The sequence below is a fragment of the Ochotona curzoniae genome, unplaced genomic scaffold (assembly GCF_017591425.1).
Source record: "Ochotona curzoniae isolate NIBS_2020 unplaced genomic scaffold, NIBS_Ocur_1.0 contig_1014, whole genome shotgun sequence".
NCBI classification, from domain to species: domain Eukaryota; kingdom Metazoa; phylum Chordata; class Mammalia; order Lagomorpha; family Ochotonidae; genus Ochotona; species Ochotona curzoniae.
Genome location: NW_024464920.1, coordinates 3,057,563 through 3,085,370, shown reverse-complemented (window position 1 = coordinate 3,085,370; position 27,808 = coordinate 3,057,563). Strand labels below are relative to the sequence as shown.

Below are 27,808 nucleotides of genomic sequence, written 5' to 3'. Positions count from 1 at the left end.
TAAGGAGTGAACAAGTGTGAGCAAGGTGTCAGGAAGGCTATTGTTCCCTAAACCAAATCAAACTTCAAAAGCAAGGCCTGTGGAAATCCTTTGCCTTCTAGATACAGCATGCTTCTTCTAGCCGTTACTTCCTAAAAAATTATCCCTACTTGCTCATTGACTTTAAACATGAACTTCTATGTTGGGGAGTCAGCAGGAGTGTTTCAAGGCTTTCATAGCTAAGCCAATTCAGCAGCCCAGTGGAACTGAGAGGGGGATGCAGGGTGAGGATTCTGAAGAATTCGTCAAGTTGATTTGGACAGCTTTTTCTAGCAGCTTCAAAAGGCACAACATTGAAAGAAACTGGAGGAATATAGAATACCAATCGGAAGGATCGCAGCACCGAGAGCCCTTCCACGTCTGCTAGACCCAGTTCCATTAAGCTGAGGGAGACGATAAAGCCGTCAAAAATGTTCCAACCTTCTTGGAAATAATAGTAAGGGTCCATGGCTATCAGCTTCAGGAACATCTCTGCTGTGAAAATGCCAGTGAAAACCTAAAGAGAAAAATAAAAGAGAAAAAAGGTCTTTATCAGTATCTTTGAATACAACACATCCAAGAAATCTCAGGAGCTGTAACTAAGAATACACCTGTGTCCTGTGAGCAGTCCATGGAAGGCAGAAAAACCTCCTTATTTCTTATCTGTTCCTTGGCATTAAAAAAAACATTAAATTTTTATTTACAATGGACATACACTATGTGTACCTATTTCGGGTACAGTATTAGAATTTGATAGAAGTAGGCGAGGTATAAGGACCAAGTCGGGGTAAGTACTGTCTCTACTTTCTCAAACAGGATGGGTCCTATGCGCTGGGAACTTATTTGACTCTTGAATGAAGTCCCTGGCTCCAAGGTTGGCACCTTTATGGATAGAACCGCTCAATTCATACTGTTCGGAAAAACAAAAAAAGGGGGGGCTAGTGTTGTGGAACAGCATGCGGGTAAAGATATCAACATCTCCTACATCTGTGGAGGGTGGGTTCATGTGGCAGCGATCATAGGGCGCGGCCTAGCCCTTTTTCTCTTCTTACAACAAGGTCATCAGCTTGTGTTCTATGGTAGAGAGCCTTCCCCGCAGTTATGGAAATCCCAACAGAGACACAGAAAAAGCAGTGGCCAAGTGCCTGGGCCCCTGCCGCCCACATGGGAGACGGGGTGGGGGTGGGGAATTTCTGGCTCCTGGCTTCGGTCTTGGCCTAGCCCTGGCCTTTGTGGCCTTTCGGGGACTGAACCAGCAGATGGAAGATCTTTCTGTCTCTGCTTCTCTCCTATCATCTCTGCAACTCTCCCTTCTAAACAAATAAATATATCTTAAAAGACAAAGCAACATCACTGGGTTGAGTGGAGTGTGCCCGAGATCCCACTTACTGCTAACACTACCTGCTCCAGGAGTGACTCTTTGCCTCTCCCTGCAGAAGAGCGCTCTCCTCTTTGCTCATGAACACCCATCTGCATGTCTGCGGAAAAGCAGAACTCAACCTTCTACCCAGGTCGTGGGAAAAGCCTTCCATTCCAACCAGGAGGTAATGTTGTCCTTGGCTGCACCAGGTCACCAAGATCTCCTTTTCCCATTCCCTTTTAAGGTCTGTCGCAGACTCTAAGTTAATCTCTAAGTTTTTAGATTCTTCTACTGAATTTATAGTAATGTAGGTACCAAGATGTTTAAGATATTTTACTGTCTGCGTTTATTTGAAAGGCAGAAGTGATAGAAAAAGAGAGAGATCTTCCATCTGTTGGTTCACTCCCCAAATGCCTGCAACAGCCAAGGCTGGGCCAGGCTGCAGCCAGGAGCCTGGCCCTTCATCTGATCTCCCACATGAGTGATAGCGGAATGAGCACCTGAAATGCCACCTGTTGACTCCCAGGTGCTCTAGTAAGGAGCAGCGCAGCTAAGACTTGAACCAGCACTCTGACAGGGGAACATGGCATCCCAAGCAGTGTTGTGACCCAACACTCACCCCAGGTTCTAAGATTTATATTTTTAATTCTTTTTAAAAAGATTTATTCTTATTGGAAAGTCAGATTCATAGAGAAAAAGAGACAAAGAGAAAAATGCTCCACCTGCTGGTTCACTCCTCAAGTGGCCGCAATGGAGTTGAGTCGATCTGAAGCCAAAAGCCAGGGGCCTCCTCCAGGTCTCCCATGCGGGTGCAGGGCCAAAGACCCCAGGCCATCCTCTGCTGCTTTCCCAGGCCACAAGTAGGGAGCCAGAAGGGAAGTGGAGCAGTCAGGATATGAACCAGCACCTGCATGGGATCCTGGCACATGCAGGGTGATGACTTTAGCCACTAAGCTACTGTGCCGGAACTTTTAATTATTCTAAAAACTCCAGTGTATAGGTTTATCCTCCCACCTGCAGAGAATATGGTGATATCCTCATTTGACAGTTGTGAAATACTTTTTGGACAGAACTCTGGCTTATTGACAGTCAGGCTGTATCCGATAGAAACTACAGGGTAAATCCTCTGACTTTGTATCCTGCTCTCTGCCCTGCCTAGCCCAGTCTGATGGGGGCACTGCTAGCCTACCTCGAAGCTCTTGCTACTGTCCAGGAAGCACTTGTCAGGTGAGTCCTGGAGCCCAGCACACCCATCCGCAGCCCTACCTGGCACCTGCATGCTGAGCACACACCTCACGCTCACATGTCCCAAACAGAGCTCTTGATTCTAAACGCCACATCCCTTCCTTCCTCATTGATCCCCATGCGCCCCTACAGGCACCAAGCCCCCAGATGTGGACAGCGCCCTTCATTTCTGCCATCATCAAAGCCAGTCCTGAGCATGCAGCGCGGCACAACACACCCATCTCACCCTGTCTTCTAACTGTATGCTTTCTCATCTCCTCATTTGAGCATTGTCTTGTGGAGTAATCGGATATCAGCAGCTGGCCTGACCTCCTCTCTCTCTCCCCCCTCTCTCTTGCAGTCTTGTGAACGCTCATGACTCCAGTCTAGCTGTCGACCCACCTGTCTGTGGGTTTTTAACAAAGGGAAAGGCATATCATGTTGCTAGCCAGGTCTGAGGGCAGGTCTGCTGCCGGGTGGGCTGAAAGGTGGGGAAGCAAGGACTGAGTATGTGAAAAGTGAGGAACTGTAAAGATGTGGAGAAAAAACAAAACTCTGGAGAACACTCACCAACAAGCCTTAGGAAGTCATATTTCTCATTACTTAACTCTTGGCTAATAACATGAAGTGTATACAGGAGCAAGGTTGATCGACTTGAAATTCAACCCCATGGCCAAGGCTCTGTGCCTGCCAGGGCCAGGCAGTCACACAGCATGCCCACCCACAGGCGTTGTCTGGATCCAGGCAGCCTGTGGGAGCAGCCTGATTGGGAGACTGCATGTGTCACCTGGGGCTGCATACATGGTGTACGGCCCAGGAGGGAGCCTAGAGCAGGTCACGAACCCCTGACACGCAGGCTGCAGAACCATGTCAGATGTGCACCAGGAAATACGATGGGCTGCAAGGCCCAATCAGAAATGGGATCTCTTTGCCATGTGTTTTCGGCATTAAAACTAGAAATGGCACTACCATGCTCCGTAAGTGTACTCAGGACTTGGGGTACAAATTGTGTATAATGAAAGAGGGAACATGTGCAACACTGGGCAGGGGTGGTGCTCAATGGAAGTGCTAACAGCTAGATCTGAAGACACCAATGGGTGGGACTCCTAGGGAAGGCGTCCCTGCATGATCCATCAAAATCCAATCTACTGCATGACCATTTGAAATTGCATCAACCAACTCAATCAGTCATTAAAATCCAATCAGCTAACGCCACGACCCACCCAAACTCAAGGGCTCCCTAACAACTACTTGACTTCTGAACACATTGTGTCATCTATCTTTCAGAAATGGCGGATTTCTAAAGAATACAACAAGTTAAATATATGACTGAACTGAAGCTAACATTAAAACGAGCTCGGCACAGATGAGCTAATGGCAGAAACTGGATGACGGCCCAGAAGTTGGAGTGGAATTTTAGATTTCTCACAAATGGCTCCCATCTGGATGCTGAAGAGGTGACAGTGCAGGCACACACATGGTCACACCTAATGCATTACCAGAGCTCCCCATTTTGCGGCGACTCTTCATTAAGGTGAAAGTGGAAGTGATTTGCTGGAGTGATGCAAGAATCAAGTTAAGAAACAGAATGTGGAAAGAAAGAAAAACCCAGGAGCCCTTAGCTCAGCGACCGAACCAAGTCCCTGCACCATGCCTCTCACTCTGTGACCATGGTCGACTTCCTGCCAATAGCTCCTCCTATATGACATCTTTGGAGCTCTACAAAGAGAGAAAGCAGCAGCCAAGGGGTTGCAACAGAAAATGGAAGAAGTGGCCGCGGCTGGCCCTGTGTGCACGTGTTTGCCTTTGGGGAACTGCTATTCTCTTGTCACCTGAACTCCAGATTTGAGGAGCAAACTGGGAACATACGAGAAGGCACGCCAGCTCACCAGATTTCCTACGGCCAAGACGTGTTCGAACTGCGGTGTCATCGGATGGTGCTCCATTGCCATGAACAGCGTATTCAGGACAATGCAGATGGTGATGGCTAAATCCACAAAAGGGTCCATGACTATCAAGTTGACAATCTCTTTCAGCTTTATCCAGTAAGGGTGACATTCCCAGATGAGGAAAGTGTTGGCAAATTTATACCAGCAGGGTGGGCATTTTCTCTGAGACTCTTCCAGCTCTGTAGTGAGTGAAGAGAACAAAGACAGCTGTCAGTCACAGACAGAAAACAGAGCAGATCCAGAACAGGCCTCCCTGGGTCTCTGCTTTTAACATGAGGACAAGAATGCCTGTTAAGCGTTTCCCTGCTTCCCTCTCTTTAAGGTAAAGAGGAGGTAGGGAGTATATACAACTACTCTATATAACAACCCAATTATAGGAACCTCCCATCTGCTAGTTACAGGGAGGTGGGGAACTTTGAGCCTGATCCTGTGGGCTTATCTACTTTCTACACTTATTGCTCATGAGCTCGAGAGAGGCAATGCAGTTCCCTTCGCCTTGGCTACCTCATCCCCAAGGAAAGTGGGGAGGTTCCGGGACTAAATGAGTACTGTAAGCTCCTCCAACGGGGGTTCCATGGGTTTGATTAAGGATTGGGAAGAGAATACATATAAACAGTCCACGCAGTGCCTGACACAGGGTTAAGTCCTCAGTAAAGAGCAGGCATATTATATGCTGTATGATTAACTTATCACCACAGAAGCCATCAAAAGCGCAGTCTGTCGCCAGGCATTTTCCAGTTCGAAATACCAGTTCACACACCTTCTTGTTTCAATCTGTTGTGAGAATTCGATGTGTTAAAATAAACAAAGCGTGGTGCTGTGGGCATTTGCCCTAGCCATGAAGATGCCTGCACCTTCTGTTGGAGTCACTGGGTTTGAATCCTGGCTCTGGTTCTTGACGACAGCTCCCTGCTGACGCGGGCCTTGGAAGGCAGTAGCGATGCCTTAAGGACCTGGACACCTGTCACTCACATTTGGGACCCACAGTCTGGAGTCAGAGTTCCTGCCATCTGGCTTCAGTCCCTGGCACAGTCCGGCCATTGTTAGGATCTGGGAAATCAATCTGGGAACAAGAGCTTGTTCTCTGTCTCTCAAATAAGTGCCTCATAGCTCCCTAGGGTATAGTAAGTGCTGTGGGAGTATTTGTTATTAATATCCTCTCTAGCAGAACCAGTGCTGTGAGCCAAGCCACAAGAGCAACATATATTATGTCCTCAAAGAAGTACAAGTCACTGCTCTATCTCCCATGAGTTCACAGCCCAGAAATGAGTCGGAGTCCCTTTTCTCTCTCCACGTTCCCCTCCTCTCCGTCTCCTTTCTTTCTTCTTCCTCTCTTGCCCTATCTTACGCTTACGCTCTTCCCAGTCCACACACTTCTTTCTTTTTCCAACCCTCAGTTTCTTTCTTTTTCCCATTTTCCTCCTCTCCTTCTCCAGCCTCCAGCTGTATTTGATTGGTCTCAGTCTCCCATCCTCCACTTTTTTTTTGTTTTTGTTTTTAAACATGTACTTGTTTTCATTGGAAAGGCAGATTTACAGAGAAGGAGAGACAGAAAGATCTTCCAACCATTGGTTCATTCCCGAAATGGCTGCAATGGCCAGAGCGGAGCCCATCCAGAGCCAGGAGCCAGTAGTCTCCTCTGGGGCTCTCCAACACAGGTACAGGGTCCCAAGGCTTTGGGCCATCCTACTCTGCTCTCCTGGGCTACAAGCAGGGACCTGGATGGGAAGTGCAGCAGTGGGACACACACTGGCACCCATATGGGATTCTGGCACTTGGAGCTGGAGGATTAGCCAGGCGAGTCAGTGGAAAAATCAGGACTTGCTCTGCTTGAAGCAGCAAGGGAAGCTGGAGCCTCTGCCCAGATTTCTAGGCTTCAGGTCCGAGCAGCCTGAGAGAGCAGTGAAGGGGTGATCTCTCAGGTCACGTCCACAGCAAAGAGTAAACAAAGGATTAGACAGTAACGGCGTGAGGTTCTAGGTACAAAGCTTGCCTCAGAGTACATATAAACAGAATGGCCGGAGTTACAGAAATGTCAAAGTGTTAGATGTCAACAGGTTGTTCTTCATGTGATGTAGTTGTGAGACCCTCTCAGGACAACTCTCACCAGGAAGCGAGGTACTGGCTCTGTGGGATCAGACAAAACAGCTCCCCTCCCCCTGCCCAGTTCTGCTAACAAAACTAAAATCACTTAGGAAAAACCAAGTTTCCAGGATATGGGGGTTTGGCACAGCCTGGGATGCCAGCATTCCGTATCTCCTGCCTAACATACACCCTGGGAGCCAGTAGGTCAGATGACTCAAGTAAATGGGTCCCTGCCACCCAGGTGCAAGGCCTGGGCTGAGTTCCTTGGCTCCTGGCTTCAGCCTGGCTCAGTCCTAGCTCTTGTGAGCATTTGGGAAGTGAACCAATGGATAGAAGATTTTGTCTGTCCATGTCTCGCTGACTTTGAAATAAAATGGAAAAAAAAATTGGTTTTTTTTTTAGATTTTTTGGGGAAAAAAATTTCCAACAATTTCCTCAACATCACTCCTGTCTTAAATCTGTATTCCCTTCTTTCAACCAGCTGGATGGTGCCCAGGTGATGGCTTTATTTTAGACAGGGGGTGATTTGGGTTGGGTTTCTGATTGGCTCCCCAGTTGCTAAGAAAACGGTTGCCTTGGTTTCGGGGATGTGAGGACCACGCGAAGCGCCACGTGGGAGGCTGCGTGGGAAAGGAGGCCTGTGAAGAGAGTTCGCGCTGGCTTCTTCAGGACTCCCTCCCTCCCCAAGGTAAATTTAGTCTTCTTCCCCTCCCCGAGAAAAGCAAAACGCAGAGGTTCTGTGATTTCCATAAATTCTTCACAGTGAATATTTGGAAATGGGGTTCCGCTCCGCTTTTAATCTCCTCCCTCTGACTGCCTGCTGGCGTTCCTCACAGAACTGTGAGGGCTCACAGGGCTCTGGTACTCCACGAGGAAGCGCCTGGGGGCTCCCCCAGGGGTACCCGGTGTCTCTAACCTTCCCCTTGGGTTAAGGTGTGTGGGTCCCACAAAGAGATGACAGAAACCTTTTCGGTGTTGCCCCACTTCCACCAACTGCTTCCAGTGCCCTACCCCGGCAGTAGTGCGGGGCTGCAGGGGTGGGGAGAAGGTCAAAGGCGCAGAGGGTGTTTCTTTGATGGCGAGGATGAGGAGGAAGCTGGGGGGCCCTAACTGCCCTGAGAGATGAGGAAAGGGCCCCTTAGGGGCTCAGAGGCACCGGAAGTTGCTTTTAGAAGACACCGCCTGACACCTCCCTGAAGGTGGCTCTGGGAGGTTCTGAGGTGTCCAGGGGCAGATGTCTTTGTCTCTATCCTGTTCACATTTTAAGTAATTATGGGCACTGGGTGTTTCTAGAAGGTATCTTCCCTTTCACAGAGTTGGGGGTGGGGAGACAAGCAATTGCACGGCTGTATGATGTTTGTCAGTTGAATGGAAGATGAGTAAGCAATGGCCAGTTACCTTAGGGGAGTTCTAGAACCTGCTTTATCTGGCTGGCAGGGATGCCCAGTGCCTTTGCTATTTCCGCATGGATACTTCCAGCCTTCTCCCGGGCTTCACTGCTGAAGGAAGCCTTACTATACTAACCTCTGCCTGCCTGCCTGCTTGCCTGCCAGCCAGCCCCAGTCCCCTGAGAGTGCCCCAAAGCTAATGGCTGTGTTCACTGAATTTAGTGGATCCTGCTGAGCAGGTCTGCAACAGTGCTCATTATTTACAGGATTCTGGAATTTTCCACTGTGGGCTTCCTGGGGAGGCAGGAGCCTGCTCCTTTGGCTTTAAAGTTAATTTTTTCTAATCTATGGGTTAAAGCCACATCAAAACTTCCTCCCCAGAAGTCTGTGAAGCAGGAATGCATTTAGCATTGGAGTTTGTGTTGGAGCAAGCATGAAATACAGAGGGACCGATGGCGACATAGATATCTTAGTATCCGCAAATGCCCTCTCCTATGATTCAGGTCTGGTCATTCCTTCCTATTTGCTTATAGCAGGCTAATCCTATTGGCTTGAAGAAAGGAAACAAATACAAGGCAAGGTGAGGGAGGTGTGCGGCCATGTGAGGAGGGAATAGTGGGGCAGGGACAGGCTACACGGACATTGAGGCTTACGAAAAGGGAGAAAGAGCCAGGCTGGTCCCCACCATCTATCCATTCTGATGTGAGTGATGGTGGGTAGAAGTGGGAAAATGAGTATGGCAGGATACAAAGATGAGGAGGATAGGCAGACAAGGAAGAAGAAAGAATTAAAAAAATATCCTGGGGCCTGGCACATTGACCTATTGGCTGGAGTCCTTGCCTTTCACGTGCTGGGATCCCATATGGGCGCCAGTTCTAATCCCGGCAGTCCCGCTTCCCATCCAGCTCCCTGCTTGCTTGTGGCCTGGGAAAGCAGTCAAGGACAGCCCAAAGCCTTGGGACTCTGCACCTGCATGGGAGACCCAGAAGAGTTCCTGGTTCCTGGCTTCGGACTGGCTCAGCTCCAGCCGTTGCCACTGCTTGGGGAGTGAACCATCAGATGGAAGATCTTCCTCTCTGTCTCTCCTCTTCTCTCTTTATATACATATCTGACTCTGCAATAAAAATAAATAAATCTTTTTAAAAAAATCCTGATGGTCTATATCCAATTGAGGGGAAAGAGCGCTAAGCCCCCCATTTCCCTCAAATAAATCCTGTGGCACCAACACTCCCCACGGTTAACAGCAGCAAAATGTAGTGTTTGGGCATCTGCCTCTGCTAGACCCTGGGGGAAGCCACTGTAGCAGCCAACCAGTCACTTCTGCATTGTGTTCACAGCTCTCCTGTCTGGTGTCTCCCCCAAGTATAACATGAACTTGTCAGAGGCTGCTGTCTCTCTTTCTCAACTGCCACAGATCCTCAGAGAAATCCTGTCCTGGTCTCCAAGTGAACGACACCATTGGCTGAAGTTCCTGAGCTATGGTTTCTCACCCTGCAATTCTACAATCTGTAGGCACTCGCCTGCCATATCTGGGGATAAGCTGCAAAGTTTAAACATGCTCCCTTGGGCAGTGACCTCAATGGCAATGCCGACAGTGGCTATGACTGGAGCTCTTCAGGCAGCAGAAAGCTCGAGTTCCAGCGTATTCTTTGTACTTGATGGAAGCTGAAGGTCAGTGTAGCTATATGGAATGTGAGCAGCCCCACGGGCTCCTTTTTGGGGATTCTCCATCCCTTATACAGAGTGGAAAGGTGGTGTTGGAATAAAAAAAAAAATAAAAAAAAAGGACTTAACCCATGGATCCCTGGATAAGTTTGAGTTGTCCCACCTCAAGGTCCCTGGCTGTCACTGGGAATGGCCTGGGTGTCTGGACCCTCTATGGGACAACCTGGCTGACTCTGCCAATCAAGTGAAGAAGACCCACACAGATTCAGCCAGGGTCTTATGTATGAGAGAAAACTTAGTCGCTGAGTTTACTGCTGAAGAACCCACGAGGAGCCTGGATTACAAACCCTAACTGGGCAGAGGCAGCTCCTCACAGGGGGGCCTGCGGTCTACTGGGAAGTCTGCAGTCTGTGGCAAGCTGGGCCGTGCCACTGGGGCACACGCCTAAGCAGTGAGGGCTCCGGTGCTGGCTGCAGCCGCACTGCAGATGGGCTCTGAGCCTGCAGAGACTGCTCTTGTGTGTGGCTCTGAGTGCCCAAAGCAAGAGGAGCTGTAGCGTCTACCTATTCACACATCAGATGTATTTATGGAGATGTGGGGGTGTTTGGAGAGAGACAGAATTAGGTGCAATCAAAATGCACAGTGCATGTCTCCTTCAGTGAAAAATCAAACGGCTGTAAGTAGTTACAGAGGAAACGGCGAAGTTTAGTTTTGGGGTGTTGGCCACAGGGCAATTCAATCATTTCGATCTCTGTAGTTTCCTGTGCTTTTTTTCTTTCTCCCTTTAGCCTCTTTAATATTATTTTTTGATGGAGGGTAAACACTGATTTGAGAGAGAGGGGAGAGAGATTTTTCATCCACTGGTTCAATCTCCAAATGCCTGCATAGCTATCTTGGGCTGGGCCAAGCCAAAGCCAGGGGCCAGGATTTCGTCTGGTTCTCCTGTGTGGTAGCAGGGACCTGAGTGCTTGGGTCATCTGCTGCTGCCTTTCCAGGTACAGCAGCAGGAAGCTGGATCGCAAGGAAGTTGCTGGGACTTGAATTGGCACTCTGCCATGGGATGTGGAGGCCACAAGCGGATTAACCCACTGTGTCCCATGCTTCTCCCTTATCTCTGCCCAATGCTGGCAGTGGATCTGAAGACTTTCCTGGATGCTCTGCATGCAGATTTGGGAAAGCAATTCGTGGTCTTGGTTTCCATAACCAGAAGGACCTATTCCGAGGGCTCAGAGACCGTGTTCACAAAGCTCAGACAAAGGGTTAAGAGGATGTTTGCTTCTCATGCTGCGCATTTCCAGCTCAGCAGCCTGGGCGTCGGACATCACAGAGCACGTACCTTCCACCAGAGTATTTGTAACAACACTCATTATACTGTTGATTCTGTCCTTCCGCCCATAGGAGGCCAGTTGGTCCATGGAGACTAAAAGAGATCCGGGGCCTTTCTTCTTAATTTCTATCTCAGTGGTAGCCTAAGGAAAAAAGGAGAAAAGAAAAAGCATTTAGAGTGAAGGGAGTCTCACAAAGATAAGGCTGGGCCTCACTGTATCCATTCAGTGAGAGACAGGCTCTCCGTCTGTTCTTCGCCGTGCTTGTTTCACCCTAGTCACTCGGAGTAGATGAGACAAGGTTGGCCCTGGGCAGATCACCCCTGGCAGCAGATAAGAGCAAGGTATTCAAGTCTATGCCACTCCACAGCAAGTCCAAGAAGCTGGCTGAGACGTACATGGCTCGGCTAATAAACTGCAGGAACAGAGCGGAAAGACCTGGTCCTGCCCCCTTGGAGGCAGACCAAGTGTTCCTGTCTGATCTCCAGGATGTGTGGCTTGGTTGTCTAGGTGACACAAGAAGTCAAATTTACTTCTCCTTGATGCTGCTTTGAGGGCAAGACTCTGATCCCCTGAACCCTACAACTGCGGCTCACTTTAACAGAATGCCCCTCCTTTGATGCCCCAACTGCATCTAACTGTGAACACCTCCTCCAAGCCAGGAAGGCAGATGGTAAGCATTTGCCAGCCTAATTGTGCCCCTCCACATTTTTTTTTTCCTTTTACAAGTTACATTAAATTCCCCTCCCAACTAAAAATGGCAGAAAACATCATTAGCTGGTTATTCAAGAAAAAAAAAAATATTTTGTTCCACTCTCCGCCCTGGGCAATACTGGAATAGGCTGATGATGGCAAAGGGCTTCTTCATGTCTGAGTGTTGTCTGAATATTCTATGTTGCATGGAGCTCCCAAGCCAGTTCTGTAGTGACCATGTCCTCCACCGTCCCAGGTCATGAACTTGGAAGAGGACTGATGGTCCCCATCCCTGAGAACAGAGAAGAGACTATTGCAGGAGGCAAGGGGATGGCTACCAGAATGGTGGTAGCTGGAAAGGATTAGCTGTGGAGAGGCACTCCGCAAGGTCTTTCTGTCTTGAACACCTGTCTAGACTTCAAGAGCCATAAAGAAGAAAGTCCCTAGAGGATGACAAGACTCACCAGAAACTTCACAAACACATTGGAGAGTGTGTGCACTGTTCCACTTAGTGGTGGAGCTACAGAAGTAGGAAAAATAGAGGGTAGGGTGGGGAAATATCGTTATGGTCTTAAACTTATAAAGAAATCCATAGGGAGGTGAAGGCTCTTGGCATGCCACAGCCAGCAGGCACAATACGTTGCTTCCCGCTGCCAAGATGCCCGAGAAGGTTGGCTCTGCCGAACGGGCAGAGCCCAAGAGGAGATAGGCCAGGTTGTTGGCTAAACCGGCTCCTGCAAAGGTGGGCGTGAAGCCCAAGGAGGCAGCTGGCAACCAGAAGTAACTAGACAAGAAGGTGCAAGCAAAATGGAAGAGACAAGGAAAGGGAAAACAGGCCGAGGTGGCCAACCAGGAAACTAAAGAAGACTTGCCCGTGGAAAACGGAGACGCTGAAAACAAGGAGAGTCCCGCCTCTGACAGAGCAGAAGAGAAGGAAGCCAAGTCTGATTAATCCCATATACCATGTCCTATCAGTGTTCCCCGTCTCCCTCTTGGTACAACTCAGAGGAATATTTTTATCAACTATTTTGAAAATTCAAGTTTTTTAGTAGCTCTAGAAACATTTTTAAGAAGGAGGAAAGCCCCATCTCATTCCGTGTTTTAAGTGTAAAATTTTTTAAAGATTTATTTATTGGAAAGGCAGATATACAGAGAGGAGGAGAGACAGAGAGAAAGAGATCTTCCATCTGATGGTTCACTCCCCAAGCAGTGGCAATGGCTGGAGCTGCACCAATCCGAAGCCAGAAGCCCGAACTTCTTCTGGGTCTCCCATGCGGGTGCAGGGTCCCAAGGCTTTGGGCCACCGTCGACTGCTTTCCCAGGCCACAAGCAGGGAGCTGGATGGGAAGCGGGGCTGCTGGGATTAGAACTGGCACCCATATGGGATCCCGGTGCATTCAGGGTGAGGACTTTAATTGCTAGGCTATCACGCTGGGCCCGTAAATGCTTTTTTAAAAAAGAGGTGAAATAATTTGCTGGTTGTTTATTTTTTGCTTAGTGGGATGTTGAAGGAGGGGAGGCTCTCCCTGTCTGGGTGTCAGCTTCACATTCCATAGGTGGGTGGTTTTTATGTCCTTCAACACACTGCGTACCAAATGGCAATTCGAAGTCACAACTGTGCACATCTGTCTTGGAAACGTTCAGTTACTTCTCCCGTGTCGCTCAGTGGAGCTGTTTCTTATAGCAAATCACTCCTTGCTGCTCTGCCAGAACCATGGGCACTCTGCAACACCTTGGCCGTGGTGGTCCAGGTTTCCTAATCATTTTGTTAATGTGAAAGACTGAAGACTTGCATATGTTGTGTATGTGATATTCAATCATGAGTGGGTGAGATTCATGTGACAGCCACATTGAAGACACCGGTACTTGGTAGTCAGTACCCTCTTCAGGAAAGGCTGCCTCCAAGTGCAAAGCTGGAAAGTCACTGGGATAACATCAAACATGACAATTCATGGCTTATTAGACTCTCGATACGTATGTTAAGCACTGTATACAAACTAAAATATGTAGGTACTGATTCTGAACAGCAATAAAATCTCAATTGTGAACCAAAAAAAAAAAAAAAGAAATACATGACATTTGTTTCCTTTTTATAAATATATGTTAAAAAGAAAATAGGAAAAATAACGATTTCCTTGCAACTCCTGGTTGCGTGACTATATAAACACCTGTATCTGCAAAGAATGACTTGTTAATCATTGTCTCAGAGCAAAAGGTGTATTTCTTTGAGAAGCCACTGTTTGCTATAGTAATAAATCGGATTAGGCTGTTACATCTTTTAAATGACAATTATTCTAAAAGTGAATGCGTAAAAGCTCCCTGACAGACATTTGGGGGCACTGGATTCATTTCTTTTTATTTGAGCTATGTATTTATTGAGCTGTCTGCCCATGAATCTCTGGCCTGTGGCAGGTAATTTTGGTAATCTTGACTTCTCCACACCCAAGATCGTCTGAGAATCAATGAACTCATTGATTCATTAAGGAATATGAAATTGCACATAGTAGGGCTTGGGGACTAAGAATATCTTATTGATTTCTGCACTTGCTGGCTACAACAAAAACGAGGGCTTCAGATTTTAGTAAAATCAAGCTTAAAAAACAAAATTGATTAAAACAGTCTAAAAAATTAGGCCAAAACATTAAATTATCATCAGGCAATTCCTATCTGAAAGTTAAAATAATTTTTAGATTGGATTTTAAAATGTGCATAAAGGGGCTAACATAACAGTATAGCAGATAAAACCACTGTGATGCCAGCATCCTATATGGGTACTGGTTTGTGTCCCAGCTGCTGTACTTCCAATCTAGCTCCCAACGAATAGCATGGAAAAAGCAGTAGAAGATGACCCAAGTGCTTTGACTCCTGACACCCACTTGGGAGACCTGGGTGAAGCTGGTAGCTTAGCTTTGACTTGGCCCAGCTCATGCCGTTGCAACCAGCTAAGGAGTGAATCAATGGATGGCTGATCTTGCTGTCTCTCTGTCTCTTCCTTTCTTTCTGTAACTGACTCTTTTTTTTAAGGTTTATTTTATTTTTATTGGAAAGGCAGATATACAGAGAGGAGGAGAGACAGAGAGGAAGATCTTCCATCTGATGGTTCACTCCCCAAGTGACTGCAACAGCTGGACCTGAGCCAATCCGAAGCCAGGAGCCCGAACTTCTTCTGGGTCTCCCATGCGGGTGCTGTGCTTTGGGCTGTCCTTGACTGCTTTCCCAGGCCACAAGCAGGGAGCTGGATGGGAAGCAGGGAAGCCAGGAATAGAACCGGTGCCCATATGAGATCCCGGTGCATTCAAAGTGAGGACTTTAACTACTATGCTATTGCGCCAAATCCTGTAACTGACTCTCAAATAAATAATGGATAAAGGAATAAATAAATAAATCTTTCAAAATGCACAAAGAGAAAAATTCATTCCAAAGTGAATATTAAAAATTAATAGCTAGTATGGGGCCAGTGCAGTGCCTAGTGAGCTAATCCTCCATCTGTAGCACTGGCATCCCATCCCATATGGGTGCTGATTCATGCTTCCTTTTTTTTTTTTTTTTTTAAGATTTATTTACTTTTATTGGAAAGCTGGATATACAGAGTGAAGGAGAGACAGAGAGGTTCACTTCCCAAGTGGCTGCAATAGCCGGAGCTGAGTCAATTTGAAGCCAGGAGCTTCTTCTGGGTCTTCCACTTGGGTGCAGGGTCCCAAGGCTTTGGGCCGTCCTCGACTGGACTGCTTTCCCAGGCCTCAAGCAGGGAGCTGGATGGCAAGTGGAGCAGCCAGGATTAGAACCTGCGCCCATATGGGATCCTGGCGTGTGCAAGGCGAGGACTTTAGTCACTAGGCTACCATGCCGGGCCCCAGCTCTACTTCTGATCCATTTTCTTGCTTATGCCCAGTGCAGGATGCCTCAAGTCCTTATGGAGGATGCCTGCACCCAAGTGGGAGACCCAGAGGAAGCTTCCTGCTCCCAGCTTTGGACCAGCTCAGGTATGGTCACTGGGGCCATTTGGGGAGGGAAGCAGTGAATGGAAAACCTCTCTCTCTCTCTCTATTTTTTTCTCTGTAAAATTTGCCTTTCAAATAAAAATGAGTAAGTATTTAAAAGAAAAATTAACAGCAATTATAATCTTTGTGTATTAAATTAAATTATAGCAGGAATGTGTGGAGATGACTTCTGCAACATTAAAATGTTACATACAGAACACATCTTAATTTTCTAAAATAAACAAATATAACCAAACAGGAAGAAATGAAAATTCTAAAACTTACATATTACAAGGAACTGTGAGGGATAAAAAGAGGAATTTGGGATGTCATGAGACTCTGGCATAGGTCCGATTAACTGGCTCCACCCAGAAGTCTTGTGGTAAACAGACGATACGCTGAGAAAAAGCATATTCTTGTGAATTAGAAAACAGACTCTCAAAAACCTGTATCACAAGGGAAATTAGAAAATATTTTAACGAAATAATAATGAAAACGCAATACATTAGGTTTTATGGGAAGCAGTTAAAGAAATGGTTAGAGGAAATTTTATAGCTTTAAAAGCTTATGTTGGAAAATGAGACATCCATGCCAACGCTCTAAGGTTCCACTTTAAGAAACCATAAAAAGAGGGAATTAAACCTTAGATAATTAAGTGGAAAACCAAAGTGAAAGTTGTGAAATAGTGAACTTGGGACAATGAAGTAGTTAAAATGCTTCTTCTTTGAGAAGATTAATGAATTGATTTATCAAGACTGATCAAGAGAAGTATTGTTTTTAAGAATTCAAAAGGGGATATCACTACAAATCCTGAAGATTTTGTTAGCCTACTAGAAGTACATTGTGAATAGCTTTATGCCAACTCATCTAACTTACCAAAATATAATTTATCAAATACAACTTTGATAGCTTACCAGTTATAAAAACTGACAAGAAGGAGGAAAATCCTAGTCCTTATTAATTAAGAAATTCTAATAAAGAAACTATTAAAAAAACCTTTCCAAACCCAGATTTCTAACAGAAATTTCAGAAATCATACTAATTTGACACAGGTTTTTGCAGAAGACAGGAGAGCAATTCTCAACTTACTTATGTAATACAAAACATTACCAAAAAAAAAAAAATCCCTCACAAATAGAGATACAAACTCATTAACAAATTATAAGTGAATAGAAACTACTGATAAACACACAGGATGAGCCATGTGGGGAAAGCACAGATAGCTTAACATCAGGGCAGTGTCAATGTTACCGCATCGACAGCATCAGGGAAGGCAGACATGTGCCTGTGTCTCAGACGCAGAGCATTTAACAAAATCCAACACCTCCATACAGCATTTTCTCAGCATATCATCATCAACAGAATATAGCAGCTTCAATCTGACCAAAGGTATGTGTGAAAATCGCCAGCCAGCGCCATAGTTCTTGGCGAAACACTAACCCTTTCTCTGGTGATGCTGGAAGCAGAGAAGGATGTGTTGCCTTCATCACTTCTATTTTACTTGGTGTCTGAAGTCCTAGCTAGTACCACAACACAAAATAAAGACAGTAACTGCTGCTATTCAAAGATTATTATGCATGTGTAAGACTCTATAGAATTAAAAAAAAAAAAAAACCAAACCTGCCAAACCTAACAGAACCAGTGTGCTAAATTATTAAGGTCACAAGATGCAAGGTCAATATACAAATTTTATCAAGGAACACTCAATGAGTAACATTTCAAATGATACCTTATGACGGCATGAAAAATATCAATGTGAGGAATAAATCTTACAAAAGATGCAAGACGTCACTATGAACTCTGCTAAGAGAATCCGAGACATAAGTAAGTGAAGAACTAGACCATGCCCCTTAATTGTGAGATATGAAGATACTCTCTCCAAACTGATCTACAGATTCTGAAAGGAACTGTCAGGACTTGTGAAATTCTAGAGTGGGTGTTGTAGTTCAGTGAGTTAAGCCACTGCTTATAATGCCTGCATTGCGGATGCAAAGTGCTGGTTCGAGTCCCAGCTACTCTGCTCCTGAGTGAGGTCCCTGCTAAACGCATCTTAAGTAGCAGCAGGTGACAATTCAAGTGGTTGGAGGCTCTGCCTCTTCCTGGAACACCTCGATGGAATTCTAGGCTCCGGGCTTCTGCCTAGTACAGCCTTGGTTGTGTTAGGGAGTGAATGACACTTCTCTCACTCTCTCTTTCAAGTAGATGAAAATAAAGGGACACTAGAAAAAGGCCTGGACTAGCAAAAACAACCTCTGATAAGAATATGTAATAATCCTTGAAATACTATTTTTGTCTGGAGAGCTTATACTACGTAATGTAGGGTTATAACGATCAAAGAATTCTTGAACAGAACGCAGAAAGCAGCATCATAAAAGAAAAAATATTGATATGCTGGACTTTACAAAATTAAAAAAAATATGAACTTGATAAATGACTTCAATCAAAAACACAAAAATTTTAGTTGAATAGTACATAGCGGTACTACCCAAGCAAGGATTTCACTCCGAGGGACTGATTCACTAGGAATGAAAACATCTACCTAGAAAGAACTGCACATGAATGGTCACAGCAAGTACTTGCAACTTGGAAAACAACTCAACTGCAACTCAGGAGCAGAATGGCTGTATTTATATAATGAAATAGCAACAAGGAACAACACATGTGCATACATATGAATGTGTGTACATAAATCTTGTGGAATGAAAGAAGTTAAACGAAACACACACACATGCACACACATGAGTATGTGAGTCCACACATATGACAGAAAACTAGTCCATGTAGTACAAGTGCGAAGTGGCTGCCTGGGGCACTGGCATGTGGCACAGTCATTGAGTCACTGCTCGAGATGCCTGCCTCCCTGCTGTGGGATGCCTGGCTCAAGTCCTAGCTCTGCCTCTGAGTCCTGCTTCTTGCTCATGTGCATCTCGGGAGGCAGCAGGTGACGGCTCACTTGCTTGGGTTCCTGCCAAGACTTGGATGGGGTTCAGGGCTCCTGGTTCAGTTTGGCTCAGCCCTGGACATTGTAAGCATTTGGGGAATAAACTAGTAGATGGAAGAGATTTCTTAGTTTGCCTCACTCTCTCTGCCTTTTCAAATAAAATGAAAAAACAAATTTCCAACAAGTCAAACAAACACTGGCGACAGACAGTAGAGGGGATTGGCTAGGAAAGGGTAATGGGGTTCCTTTTGCAAGAGTCTTGTGGCAAGAAGAGGTTGAGGGGAAAATCATTTACTGGTCAGAGAGACCCTTCTGCATCTCTGTTAAAATAATTTTATCCTTATTGGAAAGGCAGATCAAACTTACAGCAAGAAAGATCTTCTATCCACTGGCTCACTCTCTAAATGGACCCACTTGAGCTGATTCAAAATCAGGAACCAGGAGCTTCTTCTATGTCTCCCATGCAGGCGCAGGGTCCCATTTATGCCAAGGGAGTTAGCCATCTGTACTGCATTTTGATAGAGACTTGTAGGATATGAGGCTGTTGGCACGGGGAAGCACCACATGAGCCCACTAGAAGTTGGATGCCCTATGTTATTGGTTGGGAATGCTTTCTCCAGCCAACCTCGACCCATGTTAGAGATGGGGACAAAAACCAGGGAAGCAGCATTCTTCCTGTCCCTTTGGCTTCTTGGCTTCCTGGACTGTTGGGAGAGACAGCAATCTGACTCCCTGCAGGTGGGACTCACCACAGGTAGGCCTCTTGGTTTGTTCGCTGGAGATAAAGTTCTGGATTCTTGCGCAGGTAGAGGCACAAAGATCAACTCTGTATATAGTGTGGCCATTTTCACTGGTAGAAGCAACATCTTGGTACTCATCAAGTCCAACTGATTAACGAAGAGACTGAAAAAACATACTTACTGCTGTGAATGAACCAGATGCTGTAATGCTAAACAGCCCTCTGAAGTGTTTAACACTAGCAGTGGGGACAGCACAGTTTCCTGAGAAAAATCTACCTGTGTGAGGAACAAGGAATACCAAGAGGGTTGGGAGATTCCTGCAAGTCCCTCTTCCCAGGGTGAGGCTGGAAAGCTGGGATTGAAAGGTCATCCTTCCTGCTTCCCTCCTTCTTCTTTTGAAGAAAAAAAAAATGAGGCAAAATGCATGCAACATAAAGCTCATCATTTTAGCCATTTAAAATTGACAATTCAATTTTAGCATAGTCACAATCTTGTGTAACTGTCACCATGACCTCTTTCCAGAACATTGCCATCTAAGGCTGCTGTCATTAGCCACCACCAATTCCTGTTGCTTTGCAGCTACTTGCAAGCAAGATCCTCTGTCTTTACAGATTTGCTCTGTCTGGACACTGCCTACCACAGAATCTACCGGGTGCGGCCTTTGGGCTGGCTCTTTTCACAGTACATGCTCAGTGTTTGTGCGTTTTATAGCTTGTATCTGCGCTTTATTTCTTTTGATGGCTGAATGGTAGTCCACCGCTGAGGTGTAATCAGCTGTTCATTCGCCCCCTCTATGAATGGACATTTGGGTTGGTTCTAGCTTTTGGTTACTGTGAATAATGCCTTTATGAATATTCACGGGCATGTTTTGTGTGAAGCTGGGTTTTCAGCTCTTGCAGGGTAGAGCTGCTGGGTCAGACGGTAATTCTGGGTGCAGGAACTGGAGACAGGTTTTCAAAGCACTGGTACCATCTCACCTTCTGAACAACGATGCTATTACTTTGGAACAGGGATTTGTCCAACTATTGCCTACAGAGGCGAATGTGGGGTAAACTTTCATAAGCTGACAGCTACTTTGTAGCCAGCATCCATTTAGGATTCTGTTTAAGATCCTGGAAAGGCTCAGGTGCCCAGATTCCCCCATCTGGGAGTGGGCAGAGGGCTGCTTCTTTCCAAAAACATCGAGGCCAAGAGGCTCAGAGCAAAGATCACTACCACCTGTTCCTTCTTCGCCCTACTGCCTCAGGGTTTTGCGGTTTTGCTTGGTGAAATTGTTTGTTTAAAATTTGTGTGGAGCCTTTGAAGAGGTAGGAGAGAACAAATAATCTTTTAATGTCAAGAGTCTGGGCCATTTTTAAAATTCAGTCCGTAAGGTGCCTGGAAGCCAGGCTGTCAGTAACAGAGGCAGCCCCTGAGCACCTTCAGGAAACTTCTTCAAAGCTAAGCCTCTCAGGCCCGGCGCGGTGGCGCAAGTGGTTAAAGGTCCTCGCCTTGCACGCCCGGGATCCCATATGGGCGCCGGTTCTAATCCCGGCAGCCCTGCTTCCCTTCCAGCTCCCTGCCTGTGGCCTGGGAAAGCAGTCGAGGACGGCCCAAAGCTTTGGGACCCTGCACCCACGTGGGAGACCCGGAAGAGGCTCCTGGCTTTGGATCGGCATAGTATCGGCCCGTTGCGCTCACTTGGGGAGTGAATCATCGGACGGAAGATCTTCCTCTCTGTTTCTCCTCTCTGTAATATCCGCCTTTCCAATAAAAAAATAATAAAAATAAATCTTTAAAAAAAAAAAAAAAAAGCTAAGCCTCTCACAAGCTCCTTCCATTTCCCACTCAAATGTAAAGGCCGAGAGAGTATTCAGCCACCGACTTCCCGCCTCGTCATCAGCAGCTGCCCTTCTCAAACAGATGGAAGCAAAACTGCCCACGTTTCGACGTGGATCACCCGGGAGGCTCGACTGCCTGGAGATCCCAAACTGCTTTTATGTGACTGAAATGTATTTGCACGGCATCTTAGAACCTAGCCGGTCACCACTGCCTTACTCCAGGCTTTCTCAAATATTTGTCCTTTCCTATTATAAAGGAATTGATGCCTCGCCCTGTCCAAGTGAAGTGACTCTCTGGCAATCCCACTGTCTGCTTAGAAGGAAAGAGGCCACAGAACAAAAAGGAGAGGGAGAGGGAAGACCTCGGCTTTCTGAGCACCAAGAACAGGCCAGGCAACGTGCTTCTTCTTTCTTACTTGTTGCTTTTTTTTTTTTTTATCTTTTTAATCTTTATGATAGGTCACCAAAGGTCCTTTTGACATTTTCTTAAAAAAAAAAAAAAAAAGAAAATGCTTGAAGATGTTATTATTTTCTCAAGACCACATGAATATTAAACTTGGCCTTAGAATTGGTAGGGGTCAGATCTCTCTTATCTGAAATATATGGAACCAGAAGTGTTGTAGATTTTGAGTCCTGGAGTATTTGCATGTATATAATGAGATTATCTTGGCTAGCTAAGTGTATGAGTCTATATTACAGACACCATCCTTAGAGCACCTGTGTTTTGACATGGAAAGTCAAATACAGAATTTCCCAGTTGTGGTGTCACAAAAGCAATAAAAAAGTTTGGATTTTGGAGCATTTCGGATTTCGGTTCTTTGTACAGCTCATGCGTAAAGCTCTGGAATTAGAGGCCAGGAGTCACGTCCCAGCTCTGCTGCTTACTGTGCATCACTGGACAAGTTACTGATTCCTCCTCACAGCCTTGGTTTCCTGTAAATGCAGGCAGTGGCCCTGCCTGGCTCACATGTGGGAGCTGTAAGAACTAGATGAGATAATGCTTGTGCTTCTGTAAGCTACCACACTATGGTCTCTGAGATCTGGGAGCTTCGGTTTCCAAGGGCGCCTGCTCCCTTGCCAAGTGAAGAGCCACAATTCTCATCCGTTTCCCTTGCTCAGACATGGAGAGGCTTAGGGAAAAATCCCTTTGCTTTCTGCAAACATGAAAATTCCCAAATGATGAGCAAAATCAACACTCCTCAATCACTGTTGAATAACTAATCAGAGTGTGACAATTTTGATGAAACTCTAATGGAACAATGTCTTTCCTTTAATGGCAGAGCTATACTGCCCAGTGCGAATCTGAAGAAAGAATGCAGTGTGGCCCAAGTGTGAACATGCATTATTTAATTAATGTATTTGAGCAACGGATTAACGCATTTGTGATGCCAGCATTCCATGTCAGAGTATAGGTTTGAGTCCTGCCTACTCTGTTTTTGTTCCAGCTCCCTGCTAATGGCCTGGGGAGGCAGTGGGAAATGGCCCTAGTTGTTTGGGTCCCTGCTACCCACATAGGAGACCTGGATGGAGTTCTTGTCTCCTGGCCTCAGCATGACCCAGACCTAGCTGCTGCAGCCTTCTAGGGGTTGAACCAGTGAATGGAAGATTTCTCTCAGTCTCTCCCTCTTTCTCTCTTATTTTGATTTTCAGTCAAGTAGATAGCATTTTATTTGATTTGATCTGATGGGTAAATTTAAAGAACAAGGGAGAGACAGAGAACTTTCTCATCCAGTAGTTCACTTCCCAGACGGTTATAATAGCTAGGGCTATGCTAGACTGAAGCCAGGAGCCTCTTCTCAGTCTCCTGCATGTTAACAGGGGCCTAAGCACTTGAGCCATCCTGCACTGCTTTACCAGGCACATCAGCATGCAGCTGGCTCAGAAGTGGAGCAGCCAGGACTCGACCCAGGGCCCATATGGGATGCTGGCATCTCAGGTAGTGGCGTCACCCGGTACCTCACAATACCAACCCCCTTGATAAATCTTTAAAAAATAGAACATACACCTCTGCAGGGCTGTAACTGTCACTGGTGATCAGGAGAGGGAGGGCTGAGGGTGGGCTAGGCTGGCTAAGGCAGCAGCACCATGTGTGCAGGCACATGTGTGCAGGTCTAGGGGAAGGCCAGGTTAAGCTAAGCCGCAGCACCCAAGATGTGCAGGAGAGCCAGCTGAGATGAGGGCTAAGTAGCACAGGCTGTCACACACGAAAATCAGGGATGGAGACAGGCCTAGCGGAAGTTATTGGGGGTCACCTCGACTACGCCATGGCATCTGCTGGTGTCTGTGACGACTGGACCTGTGGTTGGATTAGGCTGCAGCACCCATCAGTTCACATTAGATGGGGATGGGTGTTGAACTGGATCAGGCAGCTGTTTTCACTGGTGTGTGATGGACTGATCCTGACCCTGCACTAGCTGGCACACACGAGTCAAGTCTGAGGATACCCCAGGCAAGGTTTCTTGGGAGTCTCCCCAGCTAGATCACTGGGCTCAAACCATGGCTACATGGAAAATCACAAGATATGTGGTCTGTGAGTACATGTGTTGGGATTGTTGATGCTGTGCAGTGGAAAGCATGCATAGATGCCCATGGGAGACATGACAGCCAGCTCATCTAGGCTAGCTAAGGATGTCAAGTGCCTTGTCAGGGGACAGAAATCAGAACAGGTTGGACCATTCTCTCCTGACCAAGCTTTGCAATATGGTTCTGGGCCTGGGGCTTCACTAAGATAGAGCTGGTGAACCAACAGACCTTGGAAAGATTTTCTCAACCCTGGTGCAATGAAGCCAACAACATCTCAGAACTATCAAAACCCCTCAAGTAACACCCTTGGAACACTGTTCCCAACAGTGGGGTCTCTAAGGTGTCATCAAACAATTATTCCAAATCCCTGGGTGCTGATGTAGTTTAACAGCAAAGAATGGACCCCTCCCTTTACCCCATGAGGGCACAGGAAAAAAATAAACTGAAACATTTATCCCACCCATTTCCTCCTTACCTCCATACCCTATCCACCCTAATCAGAGACCCACACTGGCATTCATTCCTCTCAACTACATGAACAATACTGAAAATATAAATACAAATCAAAAGAACAGAAACAAAATTGAACAATAAAAGATTTGCAACCTATGGGATAATTATCTCAAATAAATAAAGAATGCCTACAAATCAACCTTCCAACAAAAACAAACCAGTTAAAAATGATCAGAGACGAGTTACAGACAAGAATCACTAAGAATGCGTCGCTTTGTGATTGTAAAAACTGAAGAATATTGGTAAGGCTATAGAAAGGTGGATATCTAATGTACTTCCGCTGTGGTTACAGATTATAGCCACTTTTTTTGAGAATACAGAAATGGAAACTGCCCATTCACGTTAACCCAGTAATTCCTCTGCTTGAACTGTATATAAAAAACTCTACATAAAGATGCTCATGATAGAATTGTTTATAAATGGACAAAGTGGCCTGAGAGCTCACTGGTAAACTCACGTGTAGGTCAGCCGTGCTACAAAACATCATGAAAACGTTCAAAGAATGAAATAGGTTTCTTTGTTCAAGATGGCGAAGAAGCAATGCAGTCTATTTTGATATTGCTGCGAGATCGGCAGTTAACCTCTCCTGAACTGCATCTTCAAATCTTCGCGTGCTACAATAACATCAGGTGCAGGTGTCATGGCACAGCAATTATGCCACTGCTTAAGACACTCGCATCCCTTACTGGAGCGAGTCCTGGCTTCTCTGCCTCCAGTTTGGTTTCCTGGCAGACTGTGCAGTCTGTGAGGCAGTAGAGAGTGGTTCAAGTACTTGACTCCCTGTCACCTTTGTAGAAAATCCCAGTGACCCAGACTAGTTGTAGACATTTCAGGAGTGAACCAGTGGAAGGAAGTTGGATCTCTTTCACCCCCTCTCTGTCTTGCTCTGCCTTTGGAATAAACAAATAAAAATATGAAAGTGTAAACAAAAGTGTTCTGAAGGAGATGACACTTCTCACTATCCATGGGAGCAATATTTAGATGGTCACTAGGAAAGACTCTGGTGAAAGCACCATTTCCATTAAGCTACTAAATCTACAGGACAGGGTGCTTTCAGAAGGAGGTGAAGTGGGGTATATAACGTGCATGACACAGGACACAATACACAGCAGCTACACTAATTATGCCTATCTACTTGCCAAATGGCGGAAAGAGCAGAAGAAATCTAATGGAGAAAAGAACTCATCAAGAATTCTTCCTCTCAACTCACGTAGTGTTAACCTTCAGTCGGTCCTTTATTGTTCTGTGTAATGTGTCTTTCTAAATATACATCAGAGCAACCTGACCGCACGCACCTGCTCTGTCTGGCCTGCGAGGGTAACTCCTCCAACTATCTTTAATGCCAGCAACTAGCCACAATGGCCCTGTTTTCCTGGTGGCCAAGCGCTTGGAAATGATACATCCTCACCTGTTGCATCTTCCTGCTGCTCAGGGATTCCTTGGTTTTGTCACTGTCTTCACTGGTGGCCACTGCAGAGTCCCCTCCTGGGTGCCTCCTGGGGATAGGTAGGCAGGCCTCTCCCATGTCCAGAGGCAGGGTTCTGGCAGGCTTCTAGGTAGCAGTGTGAAAAGCCCAACATGGCACCATTGAGTCTCCAACTCTCTGCCCGCCTGGTATGAGAGCAATCACCAGAAACAAACTGCCCAATCCTGAGTACAGGCCTCAAGCTGGAGGGCAAGCTTCTGCTGCCTGGATGTTCTCACTACTGCCATCCCTTCAAGGGAGAAAAAAAGTCAATTGTGTGACTTGGCTAAAAACCACTGGGACACCAAAATCCAGCTTGGTTCTCAGCTGCCCTTGCTATGTCCTGGCTGTGTTGCTCATGCTGACCTGTGGCTCCCGCTCCACGAATCCCAGAGCCCGACTCGGCAGAGAACATGCAGCCTGAGACCATCCAGGCCTGCAGAGGTCTTGGCCACATCTGCAGGTGGGCAGCACAAGCACTGCCCACCTATTTCCTAATTGATTAAGAGACCACCAATGGGGAACATCTTACCTGTAGGTTACCCACTCAACAAGGAGGGGTCAAGGAATGCTTAAAATCCCAAGACCCTTCCTCAAACCTTTGGTGTCTCTCTCTCCCTCCCCTCTCGAGAGGCACCCCAACCTCCTGGCTTTCTCTCAGGAGGTGCTTTCCCCCTCCCTCTCCCTCCCCTGCTCACCTGGTCCCTTCGAAATAAACTTTCTATCTGCAATAGATTCCTGGCTTTTATTTCTATAATAAGCGGAGGAAAGAACCCATTGGACTTTTCTGGTGGACTTTTCATTGTGGACTTTTCCACAATGGTTCCTTAGACTCAGAACTGGTGAAATGTCCTATGTTTGTTAGATACACAGAGAACAACATGTCACCTTCACTTTGGCCAGCTCTGGTTTTTCGGGAGCTCTGGAGCCATCATTGTGATTGGCCAGAAGAGCAATCCCCAGGTTTAACACTCACAGGAGACGGAAGACTGTGGTTTCCGAAGGGCCTACGACATGGGCAGTCACCCAAGAGGTTGAAGGCTTAAGGGAACACGGATCTCCAGAACTTGATGCACATTTCAAAGATGGGAAATAATCACGAATAGCCACTGGGTCAGCCGCACAGGGTTTCCACGCAGAACGCAAGTAAAAGTAACACGCAGCTTGTGAAAAGCCACGTGCAGAGGAAAGGAGAAAGAATTGGCTTTTAAATAAAAGAGCGGGACAAGAGGGAACCATCTCAGACACACTCCAACTGCTCCTGGATTGTAGTCTGTGCAAGTTGGCCCACAGCTGCCCTAGGATGTTAAAAACAGATCATTCTGGAACATTCCCTCCATGGCTGTCGGGTTGGCCTGCATGCACACACCATGCTGACTTGGGGGGCCTGGCTGGTTCCATGCTGTTACAGGGCACTGACGTGTTAAACACATACCACCATGCTGCCTCCAGGGCGCCCACTGCTCAGGAAGGGCTGGCCAGTTACGGGATGGGAGTTAGGGAAGGATGAGGGGTTGTTGAGGTTGGTCAGAGTTGAAAGCTCAGAAGAAGAGAGGTACAAACAGCTTAGAATTTAAAGGACTGTTCAGAGGGAGATGGCTTTCCCCCCAAGAAGGGGATGACTACGCAAACCCCTAGGCCAGTGATTCTGCAGCAGCTCTGGAATCTGGCATTGGCTTATATTTGAAATTCACCTTGTGCTTCACTTTCCCCTCCTCCCCCATGCACCATGTGCTCTTGCCCCAGCCTCCCACTTCTCCTCCTCTGGCTTCCTCTCATGCCCCTAGAAGGGCTGGGTCCAGTTGCCTTTGGTCTCCATCCCCTCCGTCTGCCTGCCACCCCTTCCCCCACTCCCCACCAATCTCTTGCATGAACCCTGCCTCTTTGGAAAAAAAGAAAAATTCACACCTCATTCTTGCAGAGGGGACTTAGGAAAGTATGCAAAAAAAAAATTTGTTGTTGTTACACAGAAAAATGTAAGATCTTTAAGTTCCAAGCTGTCTCCCTGGAAGGAGAGAGGATGTGGAGGGCTGGGAGGTAGGGAGGAAAAGAGAAGCAATGGCAGGTCCAAACTGGCTCAGACTCGGTCATTGGTTGTGGCAAGGTAGCCAGCACGTGG

General features: G+C 46.5%; 1 protein-coding gene and 1 pseudogene across 5 annotated transcripts in view; one reads left to right on the top strand and one right to left on the bottom strand.

The window, feature by feature from the left end:
- SCN8A (sodium voltage-gated channel alpha subunit 8) overlaps window positions 1–27,808 on the bottom strand; it is a 107,452-nt gene that overhangs the window by 32,094 nt on the left and 47,550 nt on the right. For all 5 annotated transcript variants that reach the window (XM_040988750.1, XM_040988761.1, XM_040988737.1 and 2 more), the window contains exons 12-14: window positions 11,026–11,158; window positions 4,492–4,730; window positions 362–535 (exon numbers count right to left, since the gene is read on the bottom strand). In XM_040988750.1, the coding sequence (XP_040844684.1) occupies window positions 362–535; window positions 4,492–4,730; window positions 11,026–11,158 (546 nt within the window). The remainder of the gene's footprint in view (window positions 1–361; window positions 536–4,491; window positions 4,731–11,025; window positions 11,159–27,808) is intronic.
- Window positions 12,366–12,659, top strand: LOC121162027 (annotated as a pseudogene).